This window comes from Phaethon lepturus, unplaced genomic scaffold (genome assembly GCF_000687285.1).
Source record: "Phaethon lepturus isolate BGI_N335 unplaced genomic scaffold, ASM68728v1 scaffold10547, whole genome shotgun sequence".
NCBI lineage: Eukaryota > Metazoa > Chordata > Aves > Phaethontiformes > Phaethontidae > Phaethon > Phaethon lepturus.
In genome coordinates this window covers 1-20,409 of record NW_010549777.1, presented here as the reverse complement: position 1 = coordinate 20,409, position 20,409 = coordinate 1, and the positions used below count along the sequence as shown (strand labels likewise).

The 20,409-nt window shown below is 41.5% G+C and overlaps 1 protein-coding gene across 2 annotated transcripts in view; it reads left to right on the top strand.

Moving 5' to 3' along the window:
• Positions 1-13,262, top strand: part of LOC104614180 (clathrin heavy chain 1-like) — a 28,730-nt gene extending 15,468 nt beyond the window's left edge. For both annotated transcript variants that reach the window (XM_010290362.1, XM_010290361.1), the window contains 15 exons: positions 503-625; positions 1,043-1,188; positions 1,569-1,752; positions 2,314-2,506; positions 3,001-3,158; positions 3,253-3,417; positions 3,824-3,931; positions 4,283-4,450; positions 4,554-4,703; positions 5,509-5,640; positions 6,622-6,732; positions 7,321-7,491; positions 8,184-8,405; positions 11,390-11,465; positions 12,477-13,262. In XM_010290362.1, the coding sequence (XP_010288664.1) occupies positions 503-625; positions 1,043-1,188; positions 1,569-1,752; positions 2,314-2,506; positions 3,001-3,158; positions 3,253-3,417; positions 3,824-3,931; positions 4,283-4,450; positions 4,554-4,703; positions 5,509-5,640; positions 6,622-6,732; positions 7,321-7,491; positions 8,184-8,405; positions 11,390-11,465; positions 12,477-12,592 (2,223 nt within the window). In that variant the 3' untranslated portion in view covers positions 12,593-13,262. The remainder of the gene's footprint in view (positions 1-502; positions 626-1,042; positions 1,189-1,568; positions 1,753-2,313; positions 2,507-3,000; positions 3,159-3,252; positions 3,418-3,823; positions 3,932-4,282; positions 4,451-4,553; positions 4,704-5,508; positions 5,641-6,621; positions 6,733-7,320; positions 7,492-8,183; positions 8,406-11,389; positions 11,466-12,476) is intronic.
• Positions 13,263-20,409: the final 7,147 nt, after the last annotated feature.

Genomic DNA, 20,409 nt, shown 5'->3' with positions numbered 1-20,409 from the left:
TTCTATAGGAGATGTCACATTTACTCTATACCCATCACATTTTAACTGGGGAGTCCAAGCCACTTGCTACTTTTGAACATTTCTAGTGTAAAGCTAATGACACCAAATACATAACCTATTTCTAGCTTTAAACACCAGTGCCCTTCCTCAGTTCACTACTTAACACTGCCCGGGCAAGTGGCTCCCTTTCTAGATTTAAAACTTCAGTTCTTCAGGCTTCTGCAGGTCTTCACTTCAGATGCAAATAGTTACTGTGAAGCCACTGTCACAGTATTTGTGTTGGGCAAAAACCAAGAGAAGCTATAGAAATTCTGCTGGAGACCTTCTCCATGAGCCTTCCAGATCAGAGGTTGGGTAAGAACTTGTCTGTGGCATTAGCATTGGTCAGCAATTAGTTCTAGTCAGTCTTCTAGACTGTCTGCTTCATAGTTAGCTAAACTAACTATGTATCTTGTGATACTAACCCTTAACATAATGCCAATATCTGTAAATTCTCCTTCAGGTCTGCAATGAGAACTCACTGTTTAAGAGTGAGGCTCGCTATCTGGTACGCAGGAAGGACCCTGAACTTTGGGCAAATGTTCTGGAAGAAAACAACCCATTCAGGCGGCAGCTTATTGACCAGGTACAGCACAAAGGCTAAGCTTTCAGTATGAGGACACCTCAGGATGTTTTGGAAACATTATGGAGCATTAAAGTAGCTGTCATGCCCCACAAGGTCCCTTGAGGCCCCATCTCAACCATACAGAAATTTGTAGGTGTCTGAGTGGCAGGTATTAACTCTGACCTTCGTGGTCAAAAAATTTAGTCTCCACTAAGATATTATGTCTGTCTTGTGGGTGACCTACCTCTAGTGAATTTGCTCCCTGTGCAGACCCAAGGTGTGACTTTAATAGCTATATCCAGTATAGAAGTAGCTCTTTCTTGCTGTCTGTGACAAAATACTCTTAAAGTTCTGAAGCCTTAATTTGCCAATCTATTCCAGTAAACTACAAATCTCATTTGGGGAGAAGACTTAATACTCTCCTGCCTTCAAATCCAGGTTGTCCAAACAGCTTTATCAGAGACGCAGGATCCAGAGGAGGTTTCTGTAACTGTGAAAGCTTTCATGACTGCTGACCTGCCTAATGAACTGATTGAGTTATTGGAAAAAATTGTCTTGGATAACTCTGTATTCAGTGAACACAGGTAAGAGGACAGCTTTGTCCACGAGTTTAGCCTATTCAGTGCCTTGTGAAGTGACCCAAGTTATTGGTGGGCCTCTTGGTTGCAGGACCTAATCACTTTAAATTCTGCTTTTTCACCCAATTATACACATTTAAGAATGCCCTGCGCTTTAAGAACAGAGCTAGTTCACACTATGCAGTTTGCAGTAATGTGTTGAGAAAAGAACACAGATACTGGTAAGCAATTTCTTTTTGAAGGCAAATACCAGTGTTTCTCAATCTGGGAATGAAAGTTTGTTGCTAGTGACAGCAAGTGGGTGTGGGTTTTGCATGTACAATACATGTCACTTAAGCAAGTGTTACCGTGCACTGCTTATAGCCTCTGCCTTCTGTTAACCAAAGGAATCTCCAGAATCTGCTGATCCTGACTGCCATTAAGGCCGATCGCACTCGTGTGATGGAATACATCAATCGGCTGGATAATTATGATGCCCCAGATATTGCGAATATTGCCATCAGTAATGAGCTATATGAAGAAGCCTTTGCTATATTCAGAAAATTTGATGTTAATACTTCAGCAGTTCAGGTGAGGTGTGGTTCCTGCATGGAGGTATAGAATGGTAGTAATGGAGAGGATGGGAAGTGTACTGTTGTATGGATTCTCAAGGAATAATTGTCACTTAAATCACTGAGACTTAAGACTACAGCGCTCATGATACCAAGTTGCAGGAGGAAGTGAGATTATGTGCAAAGAATAGCAAAGCAAAATCAGAATAACTTTGGAGGCTGATCTGCTCAAAGTATTCAAAAATGTTGGGGTGTTGCACTATACACTGGGGGGATGTGCTGCCTTTGTTTCAGTGTGGCTCCCTTGGTTGTTCATACCTGAAAGGTGCAGAAGAGGTTAATGTTACTAGGTGTTGTCTTTAGGCAATGTTACTAGGCATTACTGATTTCTGTAAGGCATAGGAGAAACAATAGCAAAATGAGTTTTGTTCTCACTGCCTGTACTTCCCTGGACAGAAAAGGCTGTTTCAAAAACAGTTAGCTTACACAGAACGGCATATGCACTTGAAGGAAGAGTTCTGTTAAAAAGGACAATGTTCTAAAGCTTTGCTTTTTAACTTGCAACTTCAATTTTAAACAGGTGCTGATTGAGCACATTGGCAACTTAGATCGTGCTTATGAATTCGCAGAGAGATGTAATGAACCAGCAGTATGGAGCCAGCTAGCCAGAGCACAGCTCCAGAAGGACTTGGTGAAAGAAGCTATTGACTCTTATATAAAGGCAGATGATCCATCTGCCTACATGGAAGTTGTTCAAGCAGCAAATAGAAATGGTAAGGCAAAGCATCCTCAAACTTAAGATTGCTTGGGTGTGAGCTGGGTTATTGCATTGACATCAAGCAGCAGGGATTCTTGAGACTTAAGAATTCTGTTTGAGAGGAAATGGGAGCAGTCAGTACATGGAATGCATGAGTTGATGTTTAATGAGATTCTTGTCAACAAGCTTGTGTTGCTACACTGAAGGTAGACCTTCCTGTGGAGATAATTTGGACTGTTATGTAAAATACAGCCAAGTATAATATATTTATTTAGCTGTATGTGGCAGAATTGCTTGCAAACTGGGTTGTAGAATAGTTGCAAGAAGTTCAACCTTATGTGAAGGTGACTCGATGTTTAGCAGGGAATTCCTTAACTCTGATGCAAATGGCTTAATATTGTGGTGGAGGAGGTCCTTGAGACTACTAGTGAAAACTGTTCCAAAGGTGGGCAAGGTGAGTGATACAGAATGACTAAATAGAGGATCTTAAATGTCTGTTCTCTTTTCAAGATAACTGGGAGGACCTAGTCAAGTTCTTACAGATGGCCAGGAAGAAGGCTAGAGAGTCTTATGTAGAGACGGAACTTATTTTTGCTTTAGCAAAAACTAATCGTCTGTCAGAACTGGAAGAGTTTATTAGTGGCCCTAATAATGCCCATATACAGCAGGTATGTCTTGATCCACAGTTCCCATGTATGACTTGCTGTTTAGCTGACTCCTGATTCTTGCTGTTACCTTGTTTACCTTGGACTCTTAATCCAGGTTGGTGACCGCTGTTATGAAGAGGGGATGTATGAAGCGGCAAAACTGCTCTATAACAACGTATCTAACTTTGCTCGCCTGGCATCTACCTTGGTGCACCTTGGAGAGTATCAGGCAGCAGTGGACAGTGGTCGCAAAGCCAACAGCACAAGGACTTGGAAGGAGGTAACTTAAACTCATGTTTTTTAATAATCTGTAGAATGTGCTCTACTGTTGCTTCTGAGTATGTCGCTTTAGAGCGTAATTGGACTCCTCTGCTCTCTCTAATGTGGGAGTTAAAGAGGACTTAACTCCTAACTATCTACAGTTCTGATGGTGGCTTGCTAACTGTTTCTGGCTACAGAGTATGTTTGTAGCTTTATAAGCTGTTGTCTTGCCCAAGATAGTAAAGCTTAATTTCAAAACAGTGTAAAATGAATGGCAGACACGTTAATTCTAGAGCAAACGTTATGGAAATACCTATTTGGAACTGTATGTAACCCTCAAATTTGGTAAAGTTTCGCTAATTTCCCTTTAAGGACAATAAATAAGCATTGCTGTATTCTGTTAACTGACTATTAACTCGTTACAGGTATGCTTTGCCTGTGTAGATGGAAAAGAATTCCGCTTGGCACAGATCTGTGGCTTACACATAGTCATCCATGCTGATGAACTTGAAGAGCTGATCAGTTACTACCAGGTTAGATCACTGCTAGTATCCTAGAAGGCTTTAGATAGCATATTTATATCTGCTAGTAAAGTGGTTACAGATAAACCCTGATACCCTGTGGGGATGATCTTTAAATTCATTCTTTCTCCATTTCCCAATAGCTGCATGCTTTTTTTTCTGTAGTAAATGGAAAGGTGATAGTTTTCACTGCCCTCCTACAATTCTGTTGCTTCATTCGAATCCTGTCTTACAAATCTAAGCACACTCAGTTTGGAGAGGAAAGCAAAGCATGTTGAATTTAAGTAAATAATGCATTTTAGCAAGCTTTATGTGCCAGTTGGTCATGAATTTGCAACTAATCCTTATTTTCCTACCATTTAGGATCGTGGCTACTTTGAAGAACTGATTGCCCTTTTGGAAGCTGCTTTGGGCTTAGAGCGTGCTCACATGGGAATGTTTACTGAACTTGCCATCTTATACTCCAAATTCAAGCCTCAGAAAATGAGGGAACATCTGGAGCTCTTCTGGTCTAGAGTTAATATTCCAAAGGTATGCAGTAAGGTAGCTGTGCTGCAAGTGAAGGTGGGAAGTTGTCAGTGAATCAAACTGACTGATTTTGTTGTTGTTGTTGTTGTTGTTGTTGTTTTATCAGGTGCTCAGAGCTGCAGAACAGGCTCATTTGTGGGCAGAACTTGTATTCCTCTATGACAAGTATGAGGAGTATGACAATGCAATAATTACTATGATGAATCATCCCACTGATGCCTGGAAAGAAGGGCAGTTTAAAGACATAATCGCCAAGGTAAGTAACTAGTTAACTGCATCAAAGTCCTGAAAGTCTTTCAGAACGGGGCAAAAAGGTATAACAGAATTGCTGTTTAGAAAATGAGTTTGCTTAAGCTACTGCTCAGTTTTCCTGCTGTACTTAAAAGAGCTTCCAATCAGTTTAGCACAAGAATTAATCTCGTCTTATACCTTTTTGTTTTCTGCTGTGCAGCACATTCTCTTGAGTGGCAGCAGCTAGCACGGAATGTTTTCAGAGACTGCTTGGATCATAGGTCACAAGCAAGAGGCCTAACCTCCTTAATACCTTTGAGCTGACTGCTGTCTTAGTCTGAGGCTGTAACAGCTCTTGAAAGAGCTCTGCAAATGTTTCCAGCTGTCTCATGTGAGAATTGGGGTGGGCAGTCCCATGAGTGCAGCAAATAGTGTGAATTGATTAATAGTTTAGACAGGATTTGAGACTGGACGCGTTCTTACTGGTCTTACGGGTTTCAAGGCAACAATTTAAAGACTGGTTAAAGCTACAGCCTTTACTGGCTTTAGGAGTTCAACAACTGGTCACATTAACTCTAGTGGGCTGCTTGTGCCAGGATCTAACTGTCGATGGGTTAGAATTAGTTTGTACTACCCCTGGTAGCTTGTGACTTCATTATCTGGAAGCAGGTGGCACAAGAAGTAGTCATAAGATTGAACACTTCTGGCCTCTAGAAAGAAACTTGAGCTTTTATTTGAGTCAAATAAACTTTGTGCTGAGTTAAGTGATTCAAACTAAGCAGCATAGGCTTACTTGTGTTTGGAGTACTAACTAGTGTCTAACCATGCAGGTGGCCAATGTAGAGCTGTACTACAAAGCCTTGCAGTTCTACTTAGACTACAAACCTCTGCTGATCAATGACCTCCTGCTTGTATTATCTCCACGATTGGATCATACCAGGACAGTAAATTTTTTCTCAAAGGTGAGTTTGGGAGATGGTAGATGAACAAGAAATTCTCGTGTTGAAGTTAAGGCACTCTAGTCTCTGGCTGGAAAAAGGGTTGACATCTAGCAGGTGGCTTTACCTCCAGTATAAAGGCCTGAGAAGCAGCCCAATCCTGTCTTGATCTGAGGAACACTGGAGGAGTTAGCATAATTGGCCTAGGAGGCTGTTTTTATTTTATTTCTAGTAATACCAGACGTTTTGTTTGAAGGGCCCTGACAGTAAGCACAAACTCTTGTAATAACAAGTGGGAACCTGCTTCAGGAGTATTCTTACAGAAAAAGTTGGCAAGAAAACCCTCTAACACTTACTTTGAAGTTTTAGAAGGCAGGCATTCTTTATTGTGGCGCTGGGGGAATTGCTCCACCTAATGTACATACCCTGAAACAAAAGTTCATCCTTTATATATCTTAAGACATGAATGTTCATGCATTTTCCAAGAAATCTCCACCTCCCTACCTATCTACTACACTTACATAATGCTGGCATTGCAAAACTACACTATGCATGTGCAGGGGTCTTGGGTGGTCGTTTAGGAAGTTAGCCCCCTACTCCTTTTTCCCTTATGGTCATAGGTCTCCTGAGGATAGTTTCTTCTCCTTGGATGTTTGCCCTTTCTGTTGTATAGCCAACTGATTCTTTCTTATCATCCTTGTTTGAGCACTCCTGCTAGGATGTTTCTGTTCTAAAGGTTAAGATATCTTCTCTACTCATTAATTTCTCGGTCCTTGCTCTTAACTCCTGTTTGTTTTGACTTCCTGAGGCCTCTTGGTTAGCATTGGGGCAAGTATAGCCTAAGAACTATGACAGTAGGCTGTTAAACATAATCACACAGTTATTAGGCTAATGAAATCTGTACAAAAGTTAAACTAATAACCCTTCAGAAAGTACATAAATGTATCGGTATGAAGTGTCAGAATTGGTATACTTAATCTTGTATTGGAAACTTCTTAATTCCAGGTTAATCAGCTACTTCTAGTAAAGCCTTATTTGCGTTCAGTCCAGAACCACAACAACAAAGGAGTTAATGAAGCTCTAAACAACCTTTTAACAGAAGAGGAAGATTACCAGGTGAGCTACACAAAATAGATTGCTAGGCCTGAGGGGTGCTCCTCTTTCTCTGACAAAGAGGCCATAGTTTGGTTGTTCCCCAGCTGACACAGAGTAATTCCCCTGAGTGGAAGAGACCTTCTGCAGTGCAGTGGTAACAGGGGTGGAATCATCAGACCCTTTGTGGGCAGGAGTCTTGGGACACTGATGATTTGTGAATGAAGCAGATGCCAGTTATTTCTCTTGGAACAACAGATTTCTCAAAGGTCAGTATCAGGTGTGTACTCTACTGGGCAATACTTCTGTAAACAGATTTGCTTCCAGCCTCATTGGCTGCTATTTGGAAGACATTGCTTTGTCTTCTAAAGGTAATTAGCTTTTCTCTTCTGTCAAGTGAAGTTAGTATGACCAAGTCAGCATCTTACTCTGTTAAAAGTCATCTTTTTGGAGAGACACTTAAAATATTCAGGGTAAACAAGCTATAGCCATAGCATCAATGTCCAGTGGGTAGAACCTAAACACTTGTGTGCCATGCTTAGATAACTTGCTACTGTAGTCTTCACCTACACCCATCTGGGAAGCTTGTATAACAACAATTCTCTCAAACAGGGTTTGAGAGCTTCCATTGATGCCTATGACAACTTTGATAACATAACGTTGGCTCAGCGTCTGGAGAAGCATGAACTAATTGAATTTAGGCGTATTGCAGCATATTTGTATAAGGGTAACAACCGCTGGAAACAGAGTGTGGAGCTATGCAAGAAAGACCGTCTGTATAAGGTGAGTTAATGCAGCCTTTCTCTCTATCAAAAAGAAGCCTGAGCTATGAAGCACAGATCTCCTGGATACTGAATGTCTTTAGTTTCAGATCTGAAGTTCTAATTAGTCTTAGCCCTTTACTTGAAGTTTAAGGAAAGACTCTTGGAGCAGAAATGTTTGCAATTTCAAATGCATATCTTAAATCTAATTTCATAGTGTTATCCTGTACTCTGAAATCTGTCAGAATCAATGGCTTCTGTACAGTTTTCTGTATTGGTATGGAACACCTCCCATAGAACTGAAGACTTATGCCCTTGTAAGGGTACAGGTGAAACATGATTACAATGGTATAGTCCTCCAAGCCTATACTGAGTTCACATGAGCCAGTTTTTGACTACTCTGTAGAAGAGCTAGCAAATAGTCTTCTGTTTTGCTGCATAGCAAGTAGTTTATGCAATAATCTCTTCTGCTCTGGGTGATCATTAATATCTAGCAGCAGAAAGATGTTTCTCTTCTCTGCTACAAAACTGAGCGAAATCTCATAAGGCCACTTCAAGTACTTAAGGAAAGCCTGTTGGATAATAATACAAGTATCTGGGTTGCCTCAAAATAAGAGCACTTATCTGTGTGTATGTACTGTAGCTTGGCACATAAGGTGTAGAGCAAGATGCTGACAGGCAAGGGTCAAACCTAACTGTTGTTCTTTTCTGTAGGATGCTATGCAGTATGCTGCAGAGTCCAAAGATGCAGAACTAGCGGAGAAGCTGCTTCAGTGGTTTCTGGAAGAAGGCAAGCAGGAGTGCTTTGCAGCCTGCCTTTTCACGTGTTATGACTTGCTGCACCCAGATGTAGTCCTTGAGTTGGCATGGAGGCATAACATCGTGGACTTTGCAATGCCTTATTTCATCCAAGTGATGAGAGAGTACCTTACCAAAGTGAGTATTGCGTAGGCTAAGGAGTTAAGACTTTTAGTTTGCTGGATAATTAGCATTTATGCAAACCAAAGCTCTTTGCATGTATTTGGAATATTGTTGTTCCTCATAGATTAAGTCTTCTATGAAGTTCTGTGGGTGTAATAGCTTCAGGCTAGATAGCAAAACTTACAGATGCAGTGGGACTTGAAAGAGGTCTAGCTAAACTTTTGCTTTTAACAGTGGACGTAAGCGACTGTTCTTTTTAAAGCAGCTCCATAGTTGATGAAGCTGAAAACCTGGTGAGGACAACCTGTATCACTCTTTACTTTGTGTAACTATGAAAGGTACTCTGTTTTCTTGTTACGGAGCAAATAGCTTTTGAGTAAATAATAGTACATGCTATTCCTCCATCAGCCATAGGAGTAGACTGCTGAAGAATTGTTTTAAAAGGAAAACAGAATTTTAGATGTGTAGTCTGGCTGTACAGTACTGATACCAATAGCTAGTCCTCAATTGAGAGAAGGGGCATTCTGATCCTGTGTGGTCCTGAAATGCTTGTCTCAAACAGCTCTAAGATAATAAGCTAAGATCCTTCCTTAGAAGGCTCTAGGGTTGCATAGGACATCACAGTAAAGCACTTCATTAAAGTGAGCAATCTAAAAGTGACTGCTTCAGATTGCCTCTAATAAAAAGTATTCATTAAACTCTGAATTTTCTTGCAGGTTGATGGGCTGTTCTATAAGGTGACACTCTGATTTCAAACTCTTTGTGTTCATTTGTGTCCCTCAATATCCTAGGATTCTTTTACAGGAATCTAGCTGTAGCTTCTGCCAGAAGAGCAGTGTAATTTAGCTCTAACTCATTTCCTGTTCACTTTCTAATGCTAAAAGGATAACTATTCACAAGCAACTTGAAAATCCAACCAGACTCTGATCCTCTTCATGGGAAACAGAAGCATGTGATTGAGGAGGATTTGAGTGTTTGGGCTTCTGTTCACTACATTACAGATCTTGTGGCAGGGAGGATGTTGTTCATAAGTAAACAAAAGCAGTTGCTGTCTAACAGGTTGTATTCTAAGTACAAATTGCTTGTTATGCTGTAAATTTACTGAAATGTGCAATATTTTGGGCATGGTGAGTCTGAAGAGTAGCATAAAGCTTCTTGCCTGTTAGTGTAATGAAAGTACTTGCACATATCTTAAACTCTTCCTCCTCCTCATATTCCACTGAGGAGAAACTTGCCACACAAGTTCACCTGAACTCTTCCATGTGAGGTTTAGGTCTAAGATCATGGTTTTTAAACTGCTGGTTGGATTTACAAGTAATCACATGTACTAAATACGGGATAACTTGCCAGAAAGAAAATCTGCATGGTGAAAGTGGTTTACAGTGGAACTAATTTAGTTTGAATTAACTGCAGAACATGGAATTAGAGAGTGGGCTTTATAAATGTGCTATGTCTAAAATTGTCATGTAACTAACTACAGAAGTACAAAAGAAAAGACTAGTTTATCAATGAGGTGTGTATGTCTTCTAGAACTTACCTTTCTTCTATGCATAAAAAGGTGTTAAAGTACAGAATAGCCTATGTCCCAGAAAGGGCCAGGCACAAATTAAGGTAACACTCATTTGGAAACCTTTTGAACAACTTCACTTCTAGGCAGTAAATCAAACAGATGTTTAGGCTTTCCTGGAGAGCTGCTCTTGTCCCTTCTTCAGGGTATCTGCTCAGCATGCTTGCTGTTTCTCCAACAGAGGGAGTAACTGCACTTTTGTTCAAAGTTCCTTAATGCTTCATGGGGGAGTAAAGAGGAAAGTCTAATCCAAGAGTGGGATTCCCAGGTCGTAAGTAGAGTGGTATAACTAGTTTGCAACTGGTAGCTCTCAATTGCCTCGATCCATGGTAATATGGATAGTGTTTATAACGTCAATATTTAGTTTTATCCTGAAGAGCTGTTAGGCTGACAACTGTAAATGAACTAGTTAAAGACCTACTGCCACTCAAGTTATTAGAGTTGCAAACTTTACAGAGTCCAGGAAACTGTTAAACACCAGATCTAGATAACATATCTAAAGTATAATAGACTGCTGTTGTAGCAGTTTTCACACCAGATATGATTCTTGGAGTGGGAAAGGAGGATGAGGAGCAGCTGAAAATTAAAGCATTGGGCTAAATGTAGGTTTGCCCAGGGTGTTAGTACTGCCTGTATTTGGATGTGAAGCTGTATGGTTTTTATGCCATGCAGTCTTCAGTCTAAGTCTCAATGGTTCTCTTATGGAAGATAGAGCTTGCTAAACCTAAAAGAAGGAAGGTACTGTTGCTTTCTCAGATTACACCCTCCCCCATTCAAAGTTGTGTTCAGGGCTCCTGCATTACTAAGGTACTCCCACAAATGAGTTTTGCAGGAACAGAGCTTTATTTGGCACGATACTGGGATCTGTATAAAGCTGATCCTACTAGACCACTTTCCATGATGGTTCTAGAGCTGCTTCTGAAAGGAGTCTCTATGTGACTACCAATACAATTAAACCAGTACCGTGCAGCCCAGGTTAGGCTGTAGTCCTAGATCAAATCCATAAAGTTTGATCTTGAATATTTGCAAATATCTGGGTGCTCTCATTGAATAGAAGAGGGCTTGCAGGTTAATAGATAACAATGTAGATCAGGCCCATTTGATATGATCCTTGGAACTGCAATCTGATGGCTTGCTTTCTGGGTCATAGTTAACAGTGACTACAATAGACCCCCAAAAAGTGTTTCACTTGAAGGTAATGGTGATCTTTCTCAGCTGCACTTGACAGCTGTTGTTCATTGTAATAAACCTACGTGGTTGGGAGGGCAGGCTTACAACATAGCTGCCTGGGAACACACAGACTTTTGTAGTCTCCCACTTGGACTAACAAGAGGAACACTTGATAGCTAAGGTACCAGGCATGGAAAGCCTCACGTGATGGTGCAGTTCCTAGACAAGACCTTCATACATCTCCCTGTTCGCTTCAATGTAGGTGGATAAACTTGATGCTTCTGAAAGCCTAAGAAAAGAAGAGGAACAAGTAACTGAACCCACTCCAATAGTATTTGGTAGGTGAAAGACTTGATTTTTAATTGATTACTTATTGTCATTCTGGTTTCTGTTTGTGGAGGTAATGTAAATGACTACCTCCAGTCCAAGTAAACTGGTTTCAACTAGATAGTAAAATTGTCTCTGCTACATGAATTGCATAAGTTGTTGGAAGTGACATCTCACTCTTAACAGTACTTCTACTTTTCAACTAAAGTATTGCTCCTCTTACATGGCCAGAACTCTAGCTTAGGAACTTCAGGATGGTAACAGGACAGAGGACACCAAGGTGTGCACCAACCCCAGGAATAACTTCCCATGCTAATCCCTCTTGTTATTCCTGTCTGAGAAATGTCTGCTTTCTGCTCTTCCAAGTAGGAAGGCAGACTGGCTTTCTAGCTCACCCACTTTAAGACAAGTGCAGCCAAAAAAACATGGCTGTGTCAAGTTGTGCTGCTATTTTAGAAGCCCTTCTGAAGAGGCATTCTGTTAACAAGCACCTAGAAGTGGCTGGTAAGGGAAGGATGTGACTAGGTCACTGTCTGATATGAATGTTAACCTGAATTTAACATATGCATGAGGCATGTGTGCTTCTAGTGATAAAGACAAATCTGTCAAGATGCATTCACACCTTTTGCAGCACTCTCTAGACTGTGGGACCTAACAGACCTAACTATTTCTTGAATTGCTTTACTTTTCAGTTTGGACCATGCATGGTTTAAATAGTATCAAGTTTGTTTGGCTTTCAGTATGGTCTCTTCAAAACAAGCCATGTTTATCATGCCCTCAAGATCAGTTGATACTCATCTTCTGTCCGAGTCCTGCCTTGCCTTTGTAGTTTTCTAGTAGCAAGAGCAGGTGGCCTAGTGCCCAGTCTGTGGTGCATGTTGAGTAATGGTGTGACTTGTTAGCGTATGCTTGCACAGTGGCTGATTTTTAGATAAAGCCTCATAATCTTGTCCCATAGTACAGGTAGCATTAGGGAAGCTTGGGTTCTTAAACTAACTTTGTTTTTTCTCATGCTGTTCTAGGCCAGCAGTTGATGCTAACAGCAGGCCCCAGTGCAGTACCTCCCCAGGCAAACTTCCCATATGGATACACAGCACCAGGATTCACCCAGCCGCCTGTTTATGGTTTCAATATGTAACTAGCTCTCTGACAGACCACTGTCTCTGTTCTCTTCCTTCCCATCCCTTTTTAACTTCTCCAAGAAGTGTACAATGGTCCTAAAGGCAGAGATGACCTTCTGTTGGTGGAACACACTTGCTGCCTGGCTCAGTGAGGAGACTTCAACAGGATGCCTGTTACTGTTATTTATTGATTATTGTCCGGTTACATTTCAACCTCTGAAAGGCAGCTTTTGTTAATGACATTGTGAGGCTCTTGTCTGAAGTTAAGGCACTATTTCACTAACTCATATAGCAATAACTGCTTGAGGCCAGGGGGAAGAGAGCATATTTTTCTTTCTTTTTTGCAAAGCCCATGGAAAGCAGCTGGGAAATTGCCTGGCACCAAGTTGTTAAAGCTTTAGCTGAAGCTACTGAAGTAGCAGGGTTGTTAACAACTCAGTGAAGCATCTCGTTAATAATGAATTATTGAAAGCTCATGTACATCTGACTACCCCATTCTATTTGCAGTCTTATGTGCAAAAGAAAATGGGCTTTCTAATATTTGTGCTCTGAATATTTAGAGACATATTGGGAAAGTTTCCTTTTCTGGACAATAATGCTGTTGGGGTTCAATGCTATTGGAGTCTGTTCTATATTTTCTGGAGTAGATCTGAGACTTGGAGAAAATAAATCTTCTCATGCCAGAGAGCAAACATTTCCCAGATCCTTTTTGTTTAACAAGAGAGCATGTTACTTGTTGACGTTAAATGGTACTAAAGGAAACCTCAGCTATGTGTGGCAAGTGAACGTAGGAGTGTGCATGGGCTGCCAAAGTACTAGAGATGCAAGAGCACAGTGTCAGGGTTGGGGAGGGGGACACACTGCTAAAATATTGAGGCAGTAGGGAGGGCCATACTCCTGACTTTTTATTTGCACCTTTAACTGATTCTGGCATTGGCTTCCTGCCACACCATGTTCTGACCCTGTCTGGTGGGCAGAGTCAGCACCACCTGAATTTGACAGGGTGTGGTGGCTCAGTTCTGCTATGCTGCAGTAGTATCAACAGCGTGTCCATCACCCACCTCTTTCTTTGAGAATGCCAACAGGGATGTATTATTACTTTGTGCCACTCTTCAAATACATGTATCATTAACGTTTTATGTACTTAGATAACAATGTATAATTTATGGTTATGAATCTTGTGCTAATCTTGAATATTATAAAAGTTCAACTATAAATGTAAAACTGCAGTATCCACTGTGTGGTTCTAGTCTTAATATCTTGGGGGTGGGGACTGGTTAGTAGTAATACACTACCACTAATAGCATCAGGTTTCTTAATCTGACAACTAAGGATGCCAGGCAGGAAAAGGGAAACCTTGTGCCAAAGCACCTAATGTGGATGGCCTAGCAATTAACTTAAAGGGAGTTGCAGTCTCTTCACTGGACACATCAGCACACTGTCACGTGTGGAGGTTGTGCTGCAGAAGGCAGTCACATGCTTATGTTCACAGGACTGGAAAAGCCTTGGTCCTGTGCTTGGGGAGGTGCTGCAGTTAGTGTCTTCTCCAATAAAATACATAGCAGCAGTAGTAAGCTACACCACCTCATACTGAATTCTACTTGAACAGGGCAAAACATCTTTAAATGCCAACCAGTAGAGACTGCCACTGCTATCACAGTGCAGTGACCAAGGGAGATAAATATACTATTTAGAATTGTGCCAAAGCATAGTCTGCTATTGCTGATTTCACAACCCTGTCAAAGAGATGTAGTGTCCACCTTCCTGATACAGGCCGGTGTGCTCCAAGTGTTGGTGTAACATACTAACCTCAGTTTTGTACTGATCAGCACTCAAGGGCTCAGCTTGAAATACTGAGCAGCTAATGGGTTCAAGCAAATCTGCACTCCGTCCAGACTTATTCCTAGCAGGAATTAGCCAGGTAGCATGCTGGTACTTACGGTGCATGGTACTTGGTACTTACATGCATGATACTTGTATTTTGTAACTAGTTCCTTGTGAGTCAAAAGGAATTTGGGTGAGGCAGCTGGAACTAAAAACTTGCTCTAGGAACTAAAGACCAGCTCTAGTATTAGTATGATTGTGGGAGTTTCCTTCCTCTCAACTTGAAAATTTACTGTGACTTCATAGCAACAAAGTGCAAGCTGATGGTGAAATACAGTAAACTGCTAGACTAAATACTGGAACAGCTCATGACCTGTAGATAACTGAGCTAGCCTGAGTATCCTTAATAGCTTCAGTCTAGGGTTCTAATGTCGGGAATGACAGTTCTCAAGGAAAGCAACACTATTCATCAGAGCCAACAACTTTGCTTTAGTTGCTCTCCTGGTATCTTAAGCTCTTGTTAAGTGTAATGGCTTTTATAAATGTTGCGATCTTGCATTCTAAAATGCATCCAAAAACATATACTCCCTGCCATTACAGTGTGGCTGTATCTCAAATGTGGAACAAGCTCTTGCATACCAGGGTACTTCACTGTTTCTTTAACAGTTAAATCCTCAGCAGGAAATAACCTCTCTTTTAGGGGGCTAAGTGGAGGACTTAATCCAGTTTATGAAGTTGTAATGTTCATTAAGATTGTTTTGCAGGAAGCCTCCTTTAAAACTAAGGTTCTTGCCAATTCCTACTACTTCAGTGAGATGGGGGCTAGTGCATCATGTAGAATGATCTGTTCATGTGGAACACAGTGCAGTGTGTGACATCTAGACATTAACTTCTGGGCTTATACTGTCAACTAGTAACTTGTTTGAACCTATATGCAGGCTTTTACTGACTCATGCTTTTCCTCTGAGGAATGGTATAGACTTCCTTCTGTAATAGCTTTTGCTATTTGTCAGACCTTAGGGGATTTTTCCCCAATCTGGCAAGCTTTTGGCAACTACAGATCTGGTGTCAGAGACAACAAGCATTGCTGTCCAGCTGCTTTAATGTCTTGTGAGCTTGGTGGAAACTGATCTCTCCACAAATGACTGCAAGGACATGTGCTCTTGGCATAAAATTCCAACCTGCATTCAGCTGCTCTGTGCTAGCACTTGAGCACCTTACACTATCCTTTGCTCCCTTGCATCTCTAAAGGTTTCTGGCTTCTTTTGGTACAAACAGCAAGTGAAAGAGTAGGGAAGGGAGAATGTCTAACAAAGAAGCAGAATGCCTGGTGGAGTGTGCTGCTGTCTGCTCTGGGCCAGATAAGCCAGACTCATAAACTTGTGAGGAAATAAACTCAGGGGGAATGCATCACTGGGGTAAGTTCTGTTTCTTATGGGCTACATAATGTGGTGGTACTTTAAAAGACTTCTGTTCCCCTTACCCCCTTTTTAGGGCTCTATAGTTAAACAGTAGCATAGTAGAAGAAAATGTTCCTAAGTAACTTTTCTCCTTAAAGAACAAAATTATAGGCAGATGAAGCCTATTCAAGTTAGTACAAATTATGGGAATGATACAGTAAAGACAGTAGTAGCTGTAAGGTCCAAAACTTAATTTTGATTTAATAGCTTCTTTTTTTTAGCAACTGCAATGCTGAGAGGTGGCACTTAGAGCATGACATGGATCCCTTAATAAGGCTGCATGAAATAAGTAATGACTTTTTTTCCCTAGCAAAACCAGCAACACCTCCTCAGAAACATAAAAGATGTCTTCTGTTTTTTGAACTCTCAAGTTGACAAACAAATCCTTTGTTGTCTGATGTCTGCTTAGATGAGCACGGATAACTTTTGTACTTGGGCATGTATGATATACTTGGGTAAAGCTGACTGTTCAACAGCTGTATAGTTAATGTTTATGCTTCAATGTGTGACACTTTAATTGGCAGGCTAGAACTTGACCACTGAGAAACTCTTGGTGCGGTTAAACCAGCATGACAGTGGATCCAATTTGTACCGAAAAAAATTGAGGCTAGAAATTTTGCAAGTCGTGGAATAAGTAGCACTGCATGTACCAGGTTCCCATAACAAGCAGTTTAGAAAGTGTGTGTACTACCTAGTCACAGGGTGCGTTTCTCATCTGTAGAACTTCTTTAAGTCTTTCTGGGTCCTTCCTGTTCTGCTGCAAATGGTTTGGCTTGTCACTTTTTTTCCAAGCTGACTGTATTTCTTTTTTTGCTTTACAGAGTACCCCAAGACTGCTCCAATCTCATTTGCTCCCACAAAGTCAAATCGTGACAACTTGAATTTGTGATAAAATGTTATGGAACATAAGGCTGGAAAATTGTTACCACCACCAGAGTGCTTTGTGACACTGGTAATTAGGTTGTGTTTTGCTGAGTAAATTAACGCTTGCTATAGCAACCTGCACCAATCCAGCTTAATGGATCTGGAGACTTTTTTTCTGCTACATCTCTTATTTCAGCAAGCATTCAGCCTTCAAAGAGTTTGTTTGCCAGTGTAGCTTTCTTGTCTTTCAATACTATTTCTGTGGGCATCTTTCCAAAGGTAATGACAGATCCTGACTCATATTTTGCTAATAAAATGCTGCAAAATTGTTAGCTTAGGTATGTGTTTCAGTATAGATCTTTCAGTCTGGAGCCTTTGAAATCTTTCAGGAAGGTAGCAAAATCCATCTGTTTTCTTCCAAGCTAAAACAGACTGTGAAGTTGCCAGCTTTTAAGTATTAAGTTGGTATGAATTTGAAATATAGTCAGGGAAGAATAAGTCTTGTCTTGCTTTTATATGTCAGAATTTAAAAATTCTGAGTCAAATTCTGAATTTATTCAGTCGTGCCTTCTCCTGCGTGGTTCAATGACTCAAGGAGAATTTTTTTCTGTCTGCTGTGTTTTTTTTCAAGTCTTTAAAATATCTTCATCTAAAAATCTATTTCTCCTTTTCCCCCTAGTGGTTATGAAAGGAAAGAATTACAAAGTCATCTGCTATGTTCTTTTCCACAGTGATGAGGTCTCCAATATTATGTAGAGCACAAATTCCCAAAGTGTTGGTTATCCAGCTGGGAAGCTAGCAGTGGGTTTGGGTGGGAAGGGGTGGTTAGTAAATCTTTTAATTGCTTTCCTTTTGGAAGATTTTTTTTTTTTCAGTTAGAGGGTGGGGGAATGGTCTCATCTAGGGTAAATGGCTAACAAGGTATGTCAGCTGGAGTAGTTTTTTCAGTAATATATCATGTTGTGAGGGAAGCGTGACGGTGGTCTGGCAACGGAATGATAACCTGTAAATGCTGTATGCAGTAGATGAATTTCACTCATCTTCGGAGACGAGTCAGGCCCACTCAAATGTTAATGTGACAGGGACTTTTGTTGGGCTCTTCAGAGGCACAGTCCTGGTAATCTCAGTGAATAACCTTGAGTATCAACAGAAGCTGTTTTTGCATGTGTGCTCAAGTGGGAATCATGCAAGTTGTTTTGAAATAGCATCTTTCTTACAGTCACAGTAGTTCCTGCTGCACACACTTGAAAGCTGGGGAAATGTTGACTCAGATCATTGATACAGTCAATTCTGCTTGAAGCCAGTTAATGTGCAGGATCTGTTATACAGAAAGGCATCATTTGTTCTTGTCAGGGAACCTGAGAGGAAATGAGTTTTCTTATTTTACTATAAGACCACAAGTGATGTGGATTAATAATGCATAGAAAGGTTTGTAGTATAGAAAGGTTTGTAGTAGTTGATGAGTTGTAACAATTCAGGTAAAATAGCTGTTCAGTGAAATTAAGGCATTCTCTGATTCAAGGGCATATAATAGGAAGTTATCTGCCCTATATTGACTATTTATGGTCTCTGAAACCATGGTGTGCTGCTGGGTGCATCAAGCTGTACTAATTTTAAAAAAATAATAATAATTTTGGGGAGGAGAAAGGGAGGGGTAAGTTGGAACTGGTCAGGCGAGGTCAGTGTTTCTGTGCTTTGCAGGATCCAGAAAGCTCAGTCTGCAGTTGGTGTTTGTGTTTAAAAAAACACCACCACAAAACATGGAAGTTGCTTTCATCTTCAGTAGTTCTCTCTTTAATTCTGATCATTGGGGCCTGAAGGGATGTCATGTCATGTGCTGTACAGGCTGCAGTAGCACCTGACTGTATTTGACAATTCTCATATCTTTCTATGGCAGCTGAAAGAAGCACCAGACACCACCTGGGAAATGGGTTCATATGGTTAAAGGGTTGTTTTTCCTTGAAAATTCCTGAAGTGACAGCAGTAAGGGAGAGGACTTGATACCCTGTCTGTAAGGGTAGCTGCTCTGTTGTGCTTAGACCACCCATTTCCTAGGAGATGCTCTTGACTATGCAAGTCCAGTCAAGTCTTTACTTTCATGTAAGTCAGTTATGGGCTTTAAAATGTACCTTTTGCAGCCTCTAGTATTTCAGGGGTTGCTTATCTTCCTTAGATGCTCTTCTCCTTCAGGGTTTCTGCTGACAAGTGTTGCTAGCAGCTTCTTGGAGGTCAGGTTGAGATGGCTTGCAATCTGCATGTGATTAAATATGAATAATCCTTTCCCTGTTGAGCAAAGTAAGCACTGCTGTGAATCCCACTGAGGCTGATGAGAATTAAGCATGTGGTGTAGTATTTTCTGGGACAGGATGAGATTGTGTAGAGGGCTTTTCTGACTTGATTTGAGAATCTGTAAGAGCCAGTGAAGTTAATCACGGCCTCGCATGTGTGTATGCATGTCTACAAGCATACATGAATGTTATGGTAGTTTGATGGAAAGGTAGTGAAGAGTTGCAGAAATTAATCAGAAATGTAAATGCATTTCGATTTGTTTGCCATCTTTGAAAGAATTTTTCTTATTTTTGCTATTCCAGTGCTGCTAACCTGAGCACTATGTAGCTGCTGTGCAACTGGGACTGTGAACATTCGTTCCTTCTGTGTACCCTTCATGTGTTATTCCCCCCCCCCCCCCTCCCTACCCCCTTGTTTTTCCCCCCCCCCCCCCTTACTTCCCAGTGCTGAAGATGGGGGGGTTTAGACTTGTTATGGGACCACCTCAGTGCACTTGCCTCCTAACTCTGTTCTGAGACCACGTATAGTTCTGGCATCATCCGGCGTTGAGTTCTGCAATGCAACTACGTGTTTGCTTTTAATCCTGGCAGAACAAAGGTGCTTCAGTTTCCCAAATGATCTCTCTGCAGTCAGTTTAGCCACGAAGCCGTAGCTGTATTGCTGCACTGTAGCTGCAGAGTTCACTTTTAGATGGGGCTGGCAGCCACAATCCAGCTGCCCGATCGCTGAGTCTCATTAAGCAGAAATTGTGTCATGAAGCGCACAGATAGCAAGTCGTGACAGGAGCATGCTCTACGTGTGGCCGTTTCTTACACAAACTGTTCCCTCTTTGGAATAGGGTGGCTGCTCCAGGTGGAAAGGAGAAGGCAGCTCTAGAGTCCAGCTCCTGTGCTCCCTGCTTTCTGTGAAATCTGGGGAGGGGAGAGGAAAATAGCGTTGGTTTCTCTTGCTGGCGTTCCTGTAAATACAGCTTTTGGCCACGAGTTAAGGGAGGGCTGGCTTCCTAGGGCTGCAGATTAAAGCAAAAACAAGTAGTGGTGTGATTGGCACAGCCAATAGATAACAAATGCTCCTTGAAAAACTAAACATTATCTGAAACATGCCCGAAGTGCCTGTGAACTCAGAGGCAGTCTTTGGATTTGAGGATGTTTTGGTTTCACTTGTGCCTCCGAAGTTGGGCGTTCACATGTGGCTGCTGCCCTGCGAAGCTTCCTCGTCTCGCTCGGTCACCGCGCCCCAGATGATGCAGGCCCAGGGCACGGAGGAGGAAGCGCACCCCTTCGCCGTCGCTCGGGCCAGGAAAGGCCACCTCTCGCTCAGCCCAAGAGCAGCGAGCGCACCGGCGTCACCCTCTGACCGGCCCAGGCGGTTGTCTGGTGCTTTTTGTAGCTAGTGCC